Source organism: Pediculus humanus, genomic scaffold (genome assembly GCF_000006295.1).
Source record: "Pediculus humanus corporis 1103172108279 genomic scaffold, whole genome shotgun sequence".
NCBI lineage: Eukaryota > Metazoa > Arthropoda > Insecta > Psocodea > Pediculidae > Pediculus > Pediculus humanus.
In genome coordinates, this window is record NW_002987848.1 from 278344 (window position 1) to 292409 (window position 14066).

Here is a 14066-nt window from a genome sequence, read left to right on the forward strand (position 1 = left end):
CAGGGGTCGGTCCTCGGACTGCTCCTCTGGAATATCGCTTACGATTACGTCCTCACCCGGGCCGTTCTTCCCAAAGGTTACTCCTTAATTTGCTACGCGGACGACACCCCTGCTTCTCGCGACCGGTCGCAGATGGGCGGAAGTTTGCGAACGTGCGGAATCAGGACTTTTGGTCATTCGCGGCATCAAACTGCGGGTGTCTCTGCCGAGAACGGAAGCGTGCGGATTCCACCGTCGGAGGAATCAGCTTCCAAACGAACTGGCACTGTCGTCTGGAGGAGTCAGAATCGGGGTGGGGAGGACGCTCAAATTCCTGGGGGTCACCTTCGACTCGAGACTCACTTTCGAGCAACACCTCGCGCTCCTCGGACCGGAGATCCGAGCGCATCGTTAGGGAGCTTGATGCCGAACCTGCAGGGTCCGCGAGCGAGGGTCAGGTGGTTGTATGCGATGGTCGTCCACTCCGTGGCTCTGTACGGAGCTCCGGTTTGGGCCGAGTCAGTCACGGCATCTCGGCCGCTTCGCGAAAAGGCGATCCAACTCCAAAGGGCATCTCTGAACAAGGTGGCGATGGCGTAGGTGGCTTGTCTTCTGTCGGGCACCCTCCTGCTCGATCTTCTCACGATGGAGAGACTCGCCCTCTATCGCAAACGGAGTCACGGCGGGCCGAGGAGGGCTCGCCTTCGCAGGGAACTTCGCGTTCGAACGGTTAACATTTGGCAGCCGCGTTTTAACGAAGGGAAAAAACGATACGGCGGCGAAATCGTCGACGCCCTCAGCTCCCGAGTGAGAGACCAGGTGGGGCGGGGTCACGGAGTCTGACGTATTGTCTCGCTCAGGTCCTCACGGGTCACGGTGTGTTCGGCTCGTACTTGGCGCGCATCGGCAGAGAGGAGACGGCGAAGTGTTGGTTTTGCGGTGCGCCCGAGGAGGAACTTCGAGCACACGATCGTGAAATGTCCCACGTGGGACGAACACAAGCAACGGTTTGTCGGAGCCATCGGACTCGACCTGTCGATCCGAAGCCCCGTGGACGCGTTGCTTTGTGAACCACGGGAATAGTTCGCTATCTCGCGATTTTTGGAAGCGGTGTTGCGCGCGAAAGACAACTGCGAGCGCGAACGCGAAAAGTCCGGAGTTCGTCGTCGTATGCTCCGGACAGCTAGGGTAAGGGGTAAGAAAAGAAAAGATCTCCCTGATGAGGAAGATGAGGAAGGAGAGGAGGAAGGAGCAGTGCCTGACCGTCGTCATCGGACAAGGGCGAGAAAGCGTCGTCGAAAGGAGGAGGAAGACGAGGAAGAGGACGTCGACGATGTGTTTGGTTAGAGCGGGAGAATGCGGTCAACTCATCTCTTTACTTTTATCTATACCCCGTTTAACAGGTGGCGAAGTTGCCCTATATCCTCCCTCCCGATCGCATTCTCTGAAAGCAGGCGAGCTTCCCGTCCCCCCCCAGCGAAGGACCGGAGGACACTCCTGAAGGGGACTGCCGAACGTCCTGGGAGATGCGTTCTTATTTTCGAGGTGACGGCGGAACAAAGATTAGGACGGATCTCTCCCTAAATAAATTGTGTGGAACGGTTTTGACTTACTGGAGAGGGGCGACTGAAATGTAGGTTCTACTCCCACGAGCGTTTCCCCCCCTCTTCATATAAGCCACGCTATTGCGACATGCTCAGGAGTTTTAGTGGGTATGGGTTCCCGGTAAGGCTTTCTTCAATTCCATACCGAGTCCCACACTCCCTCTTCGGAGGGGTAAGTGCGTAAATCCGCATTTCTCCTGAGATATTAAAAAAAAAAAAAAAATGGTGTTTGCTTGTCATTCAAACGCATTCGAACAAACCAAAATCAATCAATCAATCAATCAGTCAATCATTCAGATTTATTTGACGAATGTGAAAACTTTTTTAAAATGAAAATTATTATTATTTTTTTATTATCAGTTTAATTGATTCGAAACGATGATGATGATGAAATGAAAAAATAAATAAATGAAAATTAATTTTTTTCTTTTTTTTTGTTTTCCCTTTTCCAAAGTTTATCGTCATTATTATTATTAATTAATTAATTAATTAACATGGATAATTTTTTATTAATTACATTAAATCAACGCATATAATTTTTTCGTAAACAAAATGCGAAAAGGGGGGTGGGAGGAGGGAAAAGGTCACGAGGAAGAGAAAAACCATTAAATTATATGATGAAAAATTATACATATTAACCAGATCAAAAGTTTTTTTTTTTTTTTTGTTGTAATAATAATAATGATGACGATGACGATGATGATGATGATGATGATGATGATGATGATAATGATAATAAAAGAAAAAAAGGTTTTTAAAATTAAATTACCATTAAACCGTGAATTTCATTATCCAAAAAAAAAAAAAATATTAATTTTGCGTATCCTGCGGTTTGATTTTGGTTTTTTTTTTTTTTTTACCCTCGGGATTAAAGTTTTTGGTTCAGTAGCGGTTTATTTTTTTTTTTTACGTAAACGAGATTCCCCCTCCCCCTCCTCATATATCTTTTTTTTTCGGTACAACAAAAACAATAAATTTGTATATTTAATTTAATTTAAAATTTAAATTCGAAATTTTTTTTTGTTTTTGTTTTTCGTCCGACGTAATCATTATGAATTTCATTTAAAAAAAAAAAATGATAAGAGATAAGATGAGATTACCTATGGCTCTTGTTGAAAATCTAAAAATTTCCGAGATTTGATTCCATCCGAAACGATTACGTGCCTGAACTCTTGCTTCGTATTGAGATGATGGTTCCAAACCTCTTATCAAATAAGACATTTGCTGACTGAACAATTCGCTTGGTATTGCTGGTAATATGACGTCATTCCAATCGTGTATTCTGTTATGTAATATGTGATGCGAATGGTCCAGAGATGAATTTTCCTATACGTGTATACATAAAAAAAAATTTTCAATAATTTATGCGAGCACACGCACGCACGCCACACACACACACAAATCTTACTCTCTTTTCGTATTTTCTAGAATATTGATGGTAAGACATAAAATCCTGATTTCCGGTTTCAGGTATCCTTCTAAAAAATAATTTAAATTCTTCTATCGGAGTGTAACTGTTAACAATCCATGAAATGTTGTAACTGTCGTGATATCTGCTAACTGGATTACTATTGAACGCAACCTGATTCGGTTTACCTGTAAAAAAAAAAATTTTAATTTAACGGAAACGAATGTGGGGGGGAGAGGTAAAAAGAAACATTTTAAAATTTATCTTAATTATCTTTCTTTCTCTCTCTCTTTCTCTCACCTGAAAGTTGGAGATATTGACGCATTTTCCCGAGGGTGTTATCAGCAACGCAGCTATAATTTCCAAAATCCGATGCTTGTACTTTACGAATAATTAATGTATGGCGACTTCCTCTTGTTTCAAAACTTCTCCTTTCTGTCGTATCCAGTCTCAATGTATCTCTGTACCATAAAACCTTCGGTAAAATTTATCATTATTATTATTATTTTTTTTTTCGAAAAGAAAAAGAGGAAACGGTGGAATATTTATCCGAATTTTGTGTTTAACTTACGTCGGATGGTGGATCTGCGTGTACGATGCAAACAAGTTGAGCTTCGAAACCTTCACCAGAATGTACCCAACTTCTTTCGACTTCAACTTCCGGTGGATCTATTTTTATTAACAAAAAAAAAAAATTGTCAGTTTATAAATTTTTTTCCCCTCCCCCCACCATTTTTTTTTCGTTGGGGAGGAGGAGGGAGGAGGTAGGCGGGTGGGAAGGAGTCGCACGAAACCGAACAAATTCGAATTTAATTTTGCAAAAAAAAAAAAAAAATTTATCTTCTGAGGCTACATTTGTTGGTGACACTTTTTTTTTTTTTTACTTCGTTTCGCATACCGTCGTGTAAAAACATTTTAAATCATTTTTTTTTCCTTTAAGAAACATTTGCGGTCACTTTGCTCCCTCCCCCTTACCCCTCTTCCTTCCCTCCCTACAAAAAGATCCCGGGGGGGAAAGAAAAACGATGAAAAAAAAAATTCGTTATTTAATTTTTTTTTTTATTTGACGAAAAAAAAAAAAAACATTTTTCGACGGACGTCTCGTTTGTTTCCGTCGTCAAAAAAAAAGAAAATCTTCTGCTTTTCTTTGTCTTATTCTTCTTCCACGTTTTTTTTTGTCGGTTTTCCGTTTTCCCCCCAACACCAGTTAATAGAAAAATAATATTTATTTAATTTTTTTTTTTTCCTCCAAATCAAATGGATCCTTTTTTTTTTTTTAAAGGAGAGGAAGGGGAGGGAGAGGGGCGGTTAGGAAGTAGCAGAAGAAAAAAAAATTTATTAAATAAATAAACCATTAAAATACAATAAAGAGAATAAAATAATACGTTTTTAAATAGAAAAAAAAAGAGAAAAAACGATGTAAATTATTATTTTTCAACCCGAGGTGTTGTGTTCCATTAAAAAAAAATGGCTTCCATAATTTACTTTTTCTCGCGTAAGCAATTAAGAAAAAATAAATATTTAAGATTGTAAGTAAGAGAGAGAGAGAGACATAGAGAGCTTTTTAACAAGTTGTTGTTGTTGTTGTTTGTTGTTAGAATTTTTAAACACACTCCAGACGTACCAGACGTAGTTTTTTTTTTTTTGTAAATTATGTGAAATTTTTTCGGAAAACTTTTTCTTTTCTTTTCTTTTTTTTTTAATTTTTCGAATTATGAAAGAGGGGAGGGGTAGGAGGAAAGAAAACGCACTTAAACTCACTTAAAAAAGGTGAAAATAAAATTTTAAAAACATGCGAAACACGTGTGATTACGCACGCGTACGAATTTAAAAAAAAAATTAAATTTAAAATATATTTACGTCACGGTGACGTCATCATTTCCCCCACCTCTTTACCCATCGCAACCTTATTCATTTCCCTTTCCTTTTAACTTCCGGTTAAGTTTTCCACACCGGAAATACAAAAGAAAATGAAATTTAAAAAAAAAAAAAAAAAAATTTAACTCCACGAGTTTTTTTGTTTTTCCATACGTTTCGTTGTTAAAATGACGTCATCATAATCATCGTCATCAATTTTTTTCCTTTCTTATCATTCATTCCCTTAATCGTACTCTCTCTCTCTTTTCTATTGTCATGGATAAAAAAAGAAGAAGAGATGGAAACGATTGAATTTTTTAAAAAAAATAAATTTTTATGTTTTTTTTAATAGCGTTTAATCACTCGACCGACGTTTTATGACGTCATTTCCTCTCTCTATTAAATACCATACGATTTACAAAAGAGTTATCTTTCAAACTATTTTTTTTTCTTTTATTATTATTATTATTATTGCAAATGTTTTTCTTTTTAAATGGCGAAACGTGAACGAATTTATAATAAAAAAAAAATTTTTTTTCGTTTGTTTTTCCGACATTTTAACTAAAAATTTATTTATAATTGAAAAAAAAAAGTTAAACCCGAACAAACGATTCAAAATTTAAGTCTCACATATATAATAAATACATAAAAAACCGGAAATACGTTTTTCTTTTTTTTCTTTTTTTTTCCAGTCTGTCTTTTCCTTCTCTATCTCTCTGTCTTTCTGTCTCTTTCTCTTTTTTTTTTTTATTCGTTTTCCTAGATTTTTTTTTCTTTCTATTCTTTATATTTGTTTGTTTGTTTGTTTGTCTGTTTTTTTTTTTTTTATCCCGTTTCGGGCATTTTGCCCAAAAAAATTTTCTATCTTTCTCTTCTTATTTATTAACTGTTTTCTTCCACTTTCTTTTATAAATAAATAAATAAATTTTTTCTTTTTGCTGTTGCTGTTGGTATTTTTGGTCAAAAAATAAAATAAAAAAAAAAAGTTTAAATAAAAAAATAAATATTAAAAGTAGTAATAATGATGATGATGATTAAACTATATTTAAAATTGGAATCGTTTTGGGATTTTGTAAATTTTAGAGAGAGAGAGAGAGAGAGAGAGAAGGATGTGAAGGTTTTAAACGAATGAGAGAAGGATATGAAGGTTAAACAAAAAAGAGAGAGGGAGAAGGATGTGAAGCTTTTACGAGAGAGAGAAAGAAAGAGAGGGGGATGTGAAGGTTTAACGAAAAAGAGAGGCATGTGAATGTTTAACAAAAGACAGAGAAAGAGGAATGTGAAGGGATAACGGCAGAGAGAGAGGGGGGGTGCGAAGGTTTAAACATGAGAGAGAGAGAGAGAGATGTGAAGGTTTAAACGAAAGAGTGGGAAAAAAAAAATTAATATTTCGCTTTCTGTAATTTATTAACCGGAAGAAGGCAAAAAAAATTAAATTTCGGGTGATTAATAAGCGAGGTATAAAAAAAAAAATTCGTTCAATCAATCAATCAATCATTCATCGTGATAAACGACGAGATATAAAAATTACACTCGCGAATTGTAAATTTTACTAAAAAAATTAAAATGTCGTTGTATTTTGGTTAAAAAATCATTTTGTTATTTAAAACAACAATAAGAACAACCGCAACAACCCCAACAACCCCAAGAACAACAGCAACAACAACAACAAGAAAAACGACATAAAAATATGTTTTTTTTTTGCTTTTTTTTTTTTTTGTTTAAATGGAAAACCGGAGAAAATTTTTTTTTTTTTTTTTTTACATCAACGAAGATTTATAATTACAAAATCGTCAAATGAATTTTTATCTAAAAATTTAATTTAAAAAGAACAAAAAAAAAAGGAGCAGACGACGACGACGACTACAACTATGATGATAATAATGATAACGATGATGATGATGATGATGATGAAAAGATATGTAAGGAATAAACAAAATGAAGAAAAAAAAAAAAAAAAAGGAATTAAGAAAAAATTTTTTTTTTTTTTTTATACCTTAAAAGCTAAACCCATTGGAATTTTCTTTTCTTATTTCCAATTACCCGGAAAAACCTTTCAAATTGCTTTTTTCCAGGTTTTCCCTTATTGAAAAAAATATTAAATTTTTTTCCTTTTTTTTCAAAAAAAAAAAAAAAAAAAAAGTGATAGCGATGATGATGATGATGATGATAAAATCGATTCGGTCGTGTGTTTTTTTTTTTTTTTTGCAAACTTTTTGATATTTTTTTTTCTTTTTTCCCTCGTAAAAGTTTTTATTATTATTATTATTATTATCTTTTAACCTTTAACCTCCGACCTCATTCCCTTTTAGAATCTTTTTTTTTTTTTACGTTCAATTCCCCCCGTGTAAGAAATTATTTTTTCTAAAGACGCGCACGCGCGCGTTTTTAAAAAAATTATCGAAGTTGCTATAAAATTAATTAATACGCTATAAATCCTTTAATATTTTTTTTATAGCGACAAGTTATCATTAACGTCTTCTGCTATTAAAAAAAAAAATGATAATGATAATAGTTAATAAATATTACGTATGCGTTGCGGAGGACGGCAGTAAAATATTTTTTTTTTTTTTTTGTTTTCAACTTTTTTTTTTTTTTTAAGTTGCTCACCTGCAAATTTATAGTTATAGTAAAAGAAAAAAAAACAAATTTATAGCGTAAAAATACTTTTAATATAAAACGTGTTGCGACAAAAATATTTATATAGTTTAAAAATTATAGAATGGTGTAAAAGGAAGTTTAAAAAAAAAAAAACAAGAAGAAAATGAGAAAGAAGAAAAAAATAATAATAATAATAAGAATTTTTCGTGACTTAGTTAAAAAAAATAAATTTTTAAATGTAAAATAAAAAAAAAAAAACCGGAAACGGAAGAAGAAGAAAAAGAAAAAGAAAAAGAAGAAGTAAAAACTCAACAGGAAATGCCTAAAGTTAAATTTTAAAGTTAAGTTTTATTTATCAAAAAAAATTTTTTTTTTATTGTTGTTGCGGAAAGTAAATCTTCATCATCATTATCATTATCATCATCGTCGTCGTTATCATTATTATCGTTATCAAAAAATAAAAAAAATTACTTACACAAAACGTGAAGATTGATGGATTGTATGGCCGAATCTCCGACTCCATTTGATGCTGTACAAAGATAAGTTCCAGCCTGGTGTCGAGTCGCTTGTTCGATCGTTATGCTGGAACCTTCTCTACTTTTTTCTCCAGATGGAAGAACGTTATTCTAAAAAACAATTTCCGGTTATGAAAAACATTACGCCCGATACAAATTTCTAAAGTAAGTTACATAAGAAAGTATAATTATTAAAAAAAAATAAACAAGTTTCGTAAGTAAGTATGAAAAGAATTAAGAGAGAGAGAGAAAGAAAGAGATAGAAAACGAAATGGAGATGATAATGATGATGATAAGGAAAAAAAAGGAAAACCGGTTATGAATATATTAATTTTAGGTAGGATAATGTGTTCTTGTAACAAGTTTTTTTTTTTTTTCCAAAAAAACTTTCTGATACATCATTTATATCCAAGTGAAAAAGTTTTTTTTTTTTCCATAATACATTCCCTGGAGAAGTTTTTTACACTTTTTTAAACTTTATTATTTCTCTGGATTTTTATCTATTTTGCCCTACTGATAACGTTGTCAAGTTTACATGACTAATATATATAAATATACACCTACATTACAGAAAATTTTCTACTTATTTTGTTTTTATTTAATTATTTACGTCATACATATATTTTCTCCAGTTGTTTTTACTTTTTTTTAATGGAAAAATTTGGTTTCGTCTGGAAAAATTATCAAGGAGATCCTTTTTTTTTTTTTTTCTTATCGCTTCCGGCAGTAACTTTGTCCTTAACCCTTAATTTTGTTTTTTTTTTTTAAATGTTAAATTAATTTAATGGGAAAAATCTATTGCAAAACAAAAAAAAATTTTAGCTGGATAAAGAGAGAGAGAAAAGGTGGGTCCAAGAGGGAGACAGACAGGAAAAGAGAAAGAATGAGAGTAGGACAAAGACAGAGAGAAAGTGGGAGTAGGACAGAAAGAGAGTGAGAGAAACAGAGACAAAGGGTGGGAAAGAGGAAGAAGGAAAGTGTATGAAAGAGAGAAAGAGTGAGACTGAAAGAGAAAGAGAGAAAGGATGGTACAGAGAAGGAGAATGAGAATAGGTCAGAGAGAGTAAGAGAGAAAGGATGGGACAGAAAAAGAGAATGAGAATAGGTCAGAAAGAGAGAGAGAGAAAGGGTGAAAGATAGAGAGAAGGAATGAGGAAGAGGGAGAAAAGACAGCACGTGTTGTTCGCATCGGAAAAAAATTATATGGAAAACTTTTTTTTTTTTGTTTTTTTGTTTTTTTTTCCCCCAATTTTACTTTCCTTTCATTTTCCTCATAGTTTCCTCTTTCCTCTCCCCCCCACAACCTCATTTCTCCCCTCCAAACAAACTTAATTAAAAGCATTTTGCATTCCGCAAAATCATTTATCTAACATGTGATAAACCTCCTTTTTCCGAACCCGTTTCCCTGCCAATTAATCTTTTTGTGGATTTTTTGGTTTTTCTCTCTTATCAGAAAAACGTGGCGCAAGCGAAAACAAAAAAAAAACGATTGTTAAAATTATATTCCCTCTTTTTTTTTATTTTTTTTCTCGTCCCACTTTTTATTTTGTACGTCCGAAAGACAGAAAAAAAATAAAAGTTTTTTTTTTATATCCTATAGTATCCCCCTCCCTCTCTTCCTCCCTCCCATCCTCTCCCCAACTCAAATAATGCATTCTTTTTATTTTATTTTATTTTTCAAATTCATATTTTTTCCTTTTTCTCCAGTATTTCCATTAGTAAAAAAAAAAAAAAAAATTTCCACATCTTACATCATGTGCTTTTTTTTTCCTGGAAATTTTTTCTCCCGACTCCCATAATAATAATAATAATTCCAGTATTTTTTTTTAAAATAAAAGGATCATTAAATAATTTTCAAAAGTGTTTTAATATATATTTTTCATATAGAGGCAAAATTTAAGTTTTCCATCTGAAAATCCTTTTTCTCTCTCTCTCTATCTTTTTTTTTTTTATTCTCTCCAGCATCATCTCTTATTTTTCCATCATCATTTTTACGTTCTGTTCCTGTCAGTTTTTCGGTAATGCTTTTAGCTTTAACATAACAATTTAAGTTATCAATTACCAAAACTTGATAATTTCGGTTATAAAATATGGAAAACTTTTCCAGTGCATGGAGTAGAAAGGAAAAAAAAAAATTTTTTTTAACGGTCGTAATAAATTCCATGAGTTTTTTTTTCTTTACTTCTTATATTTAAAGATTTTGTACACTTATTTATCTATCTATCTATCTGTTTATCTATCTTTTTTTTTTATCAGTTCGAGTAGAAATCAATAACAAGAAGAAGAAAACAAAAAAAAAAACAATAAAAAGTTTTTTAACTTTAACGAAACATGGAGAAAATGTAAGGGGTGGTGGAGGAAAGAAAAAGGAAAAACCTTTTAAGGTCCGAATTTTCTTTTCCTTTTCCACTTTTTTTTTTTGTTTCCTTTTTCCTACGTTTTCTACGTTATTATTATTATTATTTTACTTGGTTGTCTGATTCTCTTTTGTTAAATTACATTTTCGTATATCAGTGTTTAAAAAAACAATAAAATTGAAGAAATTTTCTCTGTGTGTGTGTTTCAATCAAATGTAAAATCACGGAAGAAAAAAGAGAGAGAGAGAGTAAGAGGAGGAGGAGAGAGAGAGAAAGAGAAAAAAAAAACTAACTAGTTACTGACAGTTTGTGTAAAGTAAAATTAAAAACTTTTCTATTGAATTTCAAGGGTTTTTAATGGTTTTACCTAAGTTTAAACTTTTCCCCCTTCCCTCCCCTTTCCTCCTCCCGTCCTCCCACCTTCTCCTTTTCCTTCACATCATGTTCTTTTTTTCTATCTCTCTCTTTCTTCTGCTTCTTTTTTTCGATTGTTCGAAATAAAATTTAAAAAAAAAAACAACCGAAATTTGTTATCACGTCGAATGTTTCCAGTTAAATTTTTTTTTTTTATTAATTGATAATTTAAGGTTTTTAGCATCATCATTATCATCATCATCATCATCGTTTCTTTTCCTTTCTCATTAATTATTATTATTATTATTATTAGTATTAAATCCAATAAATTTTAGTTATTAATGTTTACTGTCGCGAACAGGATAAACATTTTAACGTTGAAAATATTAACTTTATAGTGAATTTAATTTGAAGCATCGAAGATATTAAATGCTGTCATTAACAATGGCGTTGTTATTTTACGTACAGGCACGCGCACTCACGCACACACACGCACACGCACACATAGATAAAGTTTTAACTTTGTTATTTTTCCTAAACTTTTTTTTGATAGATTTTGACGTGATGAAAGAGAGAGAAAGAGAGAGAGAGAAAAAAGAAGAATTTTTTTTTTATCTTTATTAATTGGCGCGCAAAACAGGAAGTTAAAGAAGTTTTCCCGCGTTTTTTTTTTAAAATCATATCCGGTCATCATTTTTAAAATATATGGCTTTAATAACGTTTATATAATTTTTCCTTCTAATATTTTGTTTGTTTGTAAAAATATTTTGTTTGTAAATTTTTTTATAAGAATTTTTTTTTTTTATTTTTCAAAATGGCTGCAATTTTAATTTGTAATTAATATGACGGCTATTTTTTTTTGTGCCATAGGAATTTCGGAATCAATCAAAAAAAAGAAAAAAAGCAAACGAAAACGAAAACAAAACAAACAAACAAACAAAAAAAAACATAAATTAAAAAAAAAAATTATATATGTATATATATATAAAATTCTAATTAAAACTTTTAACAATTAATGTTTAAATAAATAATTATCTTTTATTTTTGTGGGATTTCTATTCTCTCACTTACTTTTTTTTTTTTTATTTATTTAGTTAAATTAAAAGTTTAATTAAAAATTTGTCGCAAACTAATTAATCATTTGATTTATATAAAATTATTTTGTCGCGTAAAGAAGAAAAAGAAGAATAAGAAGAAAAAATAAAAAAAAAAAGTAGGGGGAGAGGGAAAAAAATAAATAAATAATTAAACGAAACGGGTGAATGAATGAATGAATGAATGAATTTTTTTGTAATGATAAAATGGAGGATAATGAATGATAAGGTTCTAGCAGAATAATAATAAAAAAATAAAAAAAAATTTGTCCAGAATTTTGGGTTACAAAAGGATTTTTTTTCGTTCTTTCTTTCATATACAAAAATTATTTATTTCCACGGATAAGCGAATCCTTTCTCTCTCTCTCTTTTTTTTTTTTTAACAGAGAGAAAGAGAGAGAGAGAGAGAATGAAAATGTTTGTTGAGTTGGAAAACGGAAAGAAAACCATCAAAGAAAATATTTTAATTTTTGGTAGGATTAATTTAAAAAAAGTTTTATTTTTTTTTGATTTTCTATTTGTAATTTCTCTTTCGCATCATCATCGCAATCTCTAGTAAAATTATTATTATTATTATTTTTTTATCATTATCGTTTTTATATCTCCTCTGTTCCACGTAACGTTTTCATCATCATTGTTAACAATAAATTTTCCCGACAGGAAAAATAAAAACCAGCTTTATAAAAACCTTTTCATCTTTTTTTTAACCTTTAAAATTTTTAAATATTAAAAAACTTTGACAGGAAACAAATTAATTTCTCATCCGTTTGTTAAACGTTAATTTTTTTTTCTTTTTTTATCCAAAAAGAAATAAAAAACAAGAGAGAAAAAAAAAGAGAGAGAGAGAAAAGGAAAGGGAGGAAAAAAAAGGAGAAATGAATTTTGCGACTGGAATTGCAATAAGGTTCGCCGGAATCTCTAAATCAACATAAGAAATATATGCATAACCTTTAAAACCGAGTGCAGGATTAAATCAAGAGGAAAATTTAAATTTCCCCTTTCCCCCTCTCCCTCGCTATTTTTTTTTTACAAAAAAACATCGAAACGATTTTCTGCTTTAAAAAAAAAAAAATTTTTTTTTCTCGCTTTTTCGTAACATTTTTCGCACTTCCGATCGGTTTTTTCGATTTGGATAAGGTTCGGAAAATCTCCCCCCTCCCCATTTCATTCGTTAACATTCGTATGCATTTATATTTAACCGTGAATCGCACGAATCATCATTATTTTTTTTGGTTTTTAAATGGCCGCGTTCGAAACAAATTTGACCTTGAAAAACGAAAAAACAAAAACGAATCACGTATCGTTGACTCTTACGAAAAAAATTTAATTAAATATTAAATGTAAGATGAATATAAAATACATATAAAAACTCATAAACAACATACATCATCTTACGCTCCCCTTTTTTTATTAAGCCCCTCCCACTTTGAAAAAAAATAATAAACAAATAATTTTTATTAGTTTTTTGCATTGAAAAAAGCAGGAAAAAAAAGGAAAAACTCGAGAAAATTTTTGCGGTTTCCATTTCGATTTATTATAGAATATTCCATTTTCATTCTGTTAAATAATTTTCAATAACCTTTTTTCATTAAATAAAAAAAGAGAGAGAAAGAAAGAAAACGAACGATTTTGATAAGTCGGAAAAACTTTATCAATATCAAAAGTTTCCTACTCTTTTTCAACGATTTTTCAAAGAATTTGTTTTTTTTTTTTTTTTTTTTTTTATCATCACAAAAAGGTTTACTTTTCTTATTTGCGTATATACTACGATTTCCCTTTTGATTTGATTTCGAATTTTAAATATTATTAAAAAAAAAAAAAAAAACCTTTTTATAAAATCTTCTCTCTTTCTCTTCCCCCCCTCATCTCTCTTTCCCCTTCTCCCTTCCTCCTCTTCCTCTCCTCTCTCTCCCGCACTGCCAAAAAAAATGAAAAAATTTTATTTATTCGACCTAAAAAATTTTTTTTTTAATCATTTACGTAGAATTTTTTTATTTTTTTTTTTCAACTTTCTTTCCGTTTCGTAAATTTTTGTTTTTTTTTATTTTGTTTTTGTTTCCTCCTGGAGTTTCTTACAAAGGATTCATTTAGAGAAAAAAAAATAAAAATTAAATAAATACGAAACCCTTTTTTTTTTTTTTTTTTAATTTAAAAATCCGACAGTCTGGAGAAGCGGTGCGTTTTTTTTTTTTTTTTTTACGTTCTTCTATTTTTTAATTACGAAAATAATAATAATAATAATAATTTTTTTTATTTTTTCTCATAATGAAATTCAACAGCGTAAAATCACAACAATC

At 31.4% G+C, this 14066-nt stretch overlaps 1 protein-coding gene across 1 annotated transcript in view; it reads right to left on the reverse strand.

Annotated features, from left to right (window-relative positions):
- Positions 1-2343: 2343 nt before the first annotated feature.
- The window catches only part of Phum_PHUM507490 (limbic system-associated membrane protein precursor, putative), a gene marked incomplete at both ends in the record, with an annotated part of 20387 nt that continues 8664 nt past the window's right edge, over positions 2344-14066 (reverse strand). The window contains 6 exons of the mRNA XM_002430978.1: positions 2344-2408; positions 2684-2909; positions 2992-3179; positions 3292-3466; positions 3563-3660; positions 7925-8075. Of these exons, the coding sequence (XP_002431023.1) occupies positions 2344-2408; positions 2684-2909; positions 2992-3179; positions 3292-3466; positions 3563-3660; positions 7925-8075 (903 nt within the window). The remainder of the gene's footprint in view (positions 2409-2683; positions 2910-2991; positions 3180-3291; positions 3467-3562; positions 3661-7924; positions 8076-14066) is intronic.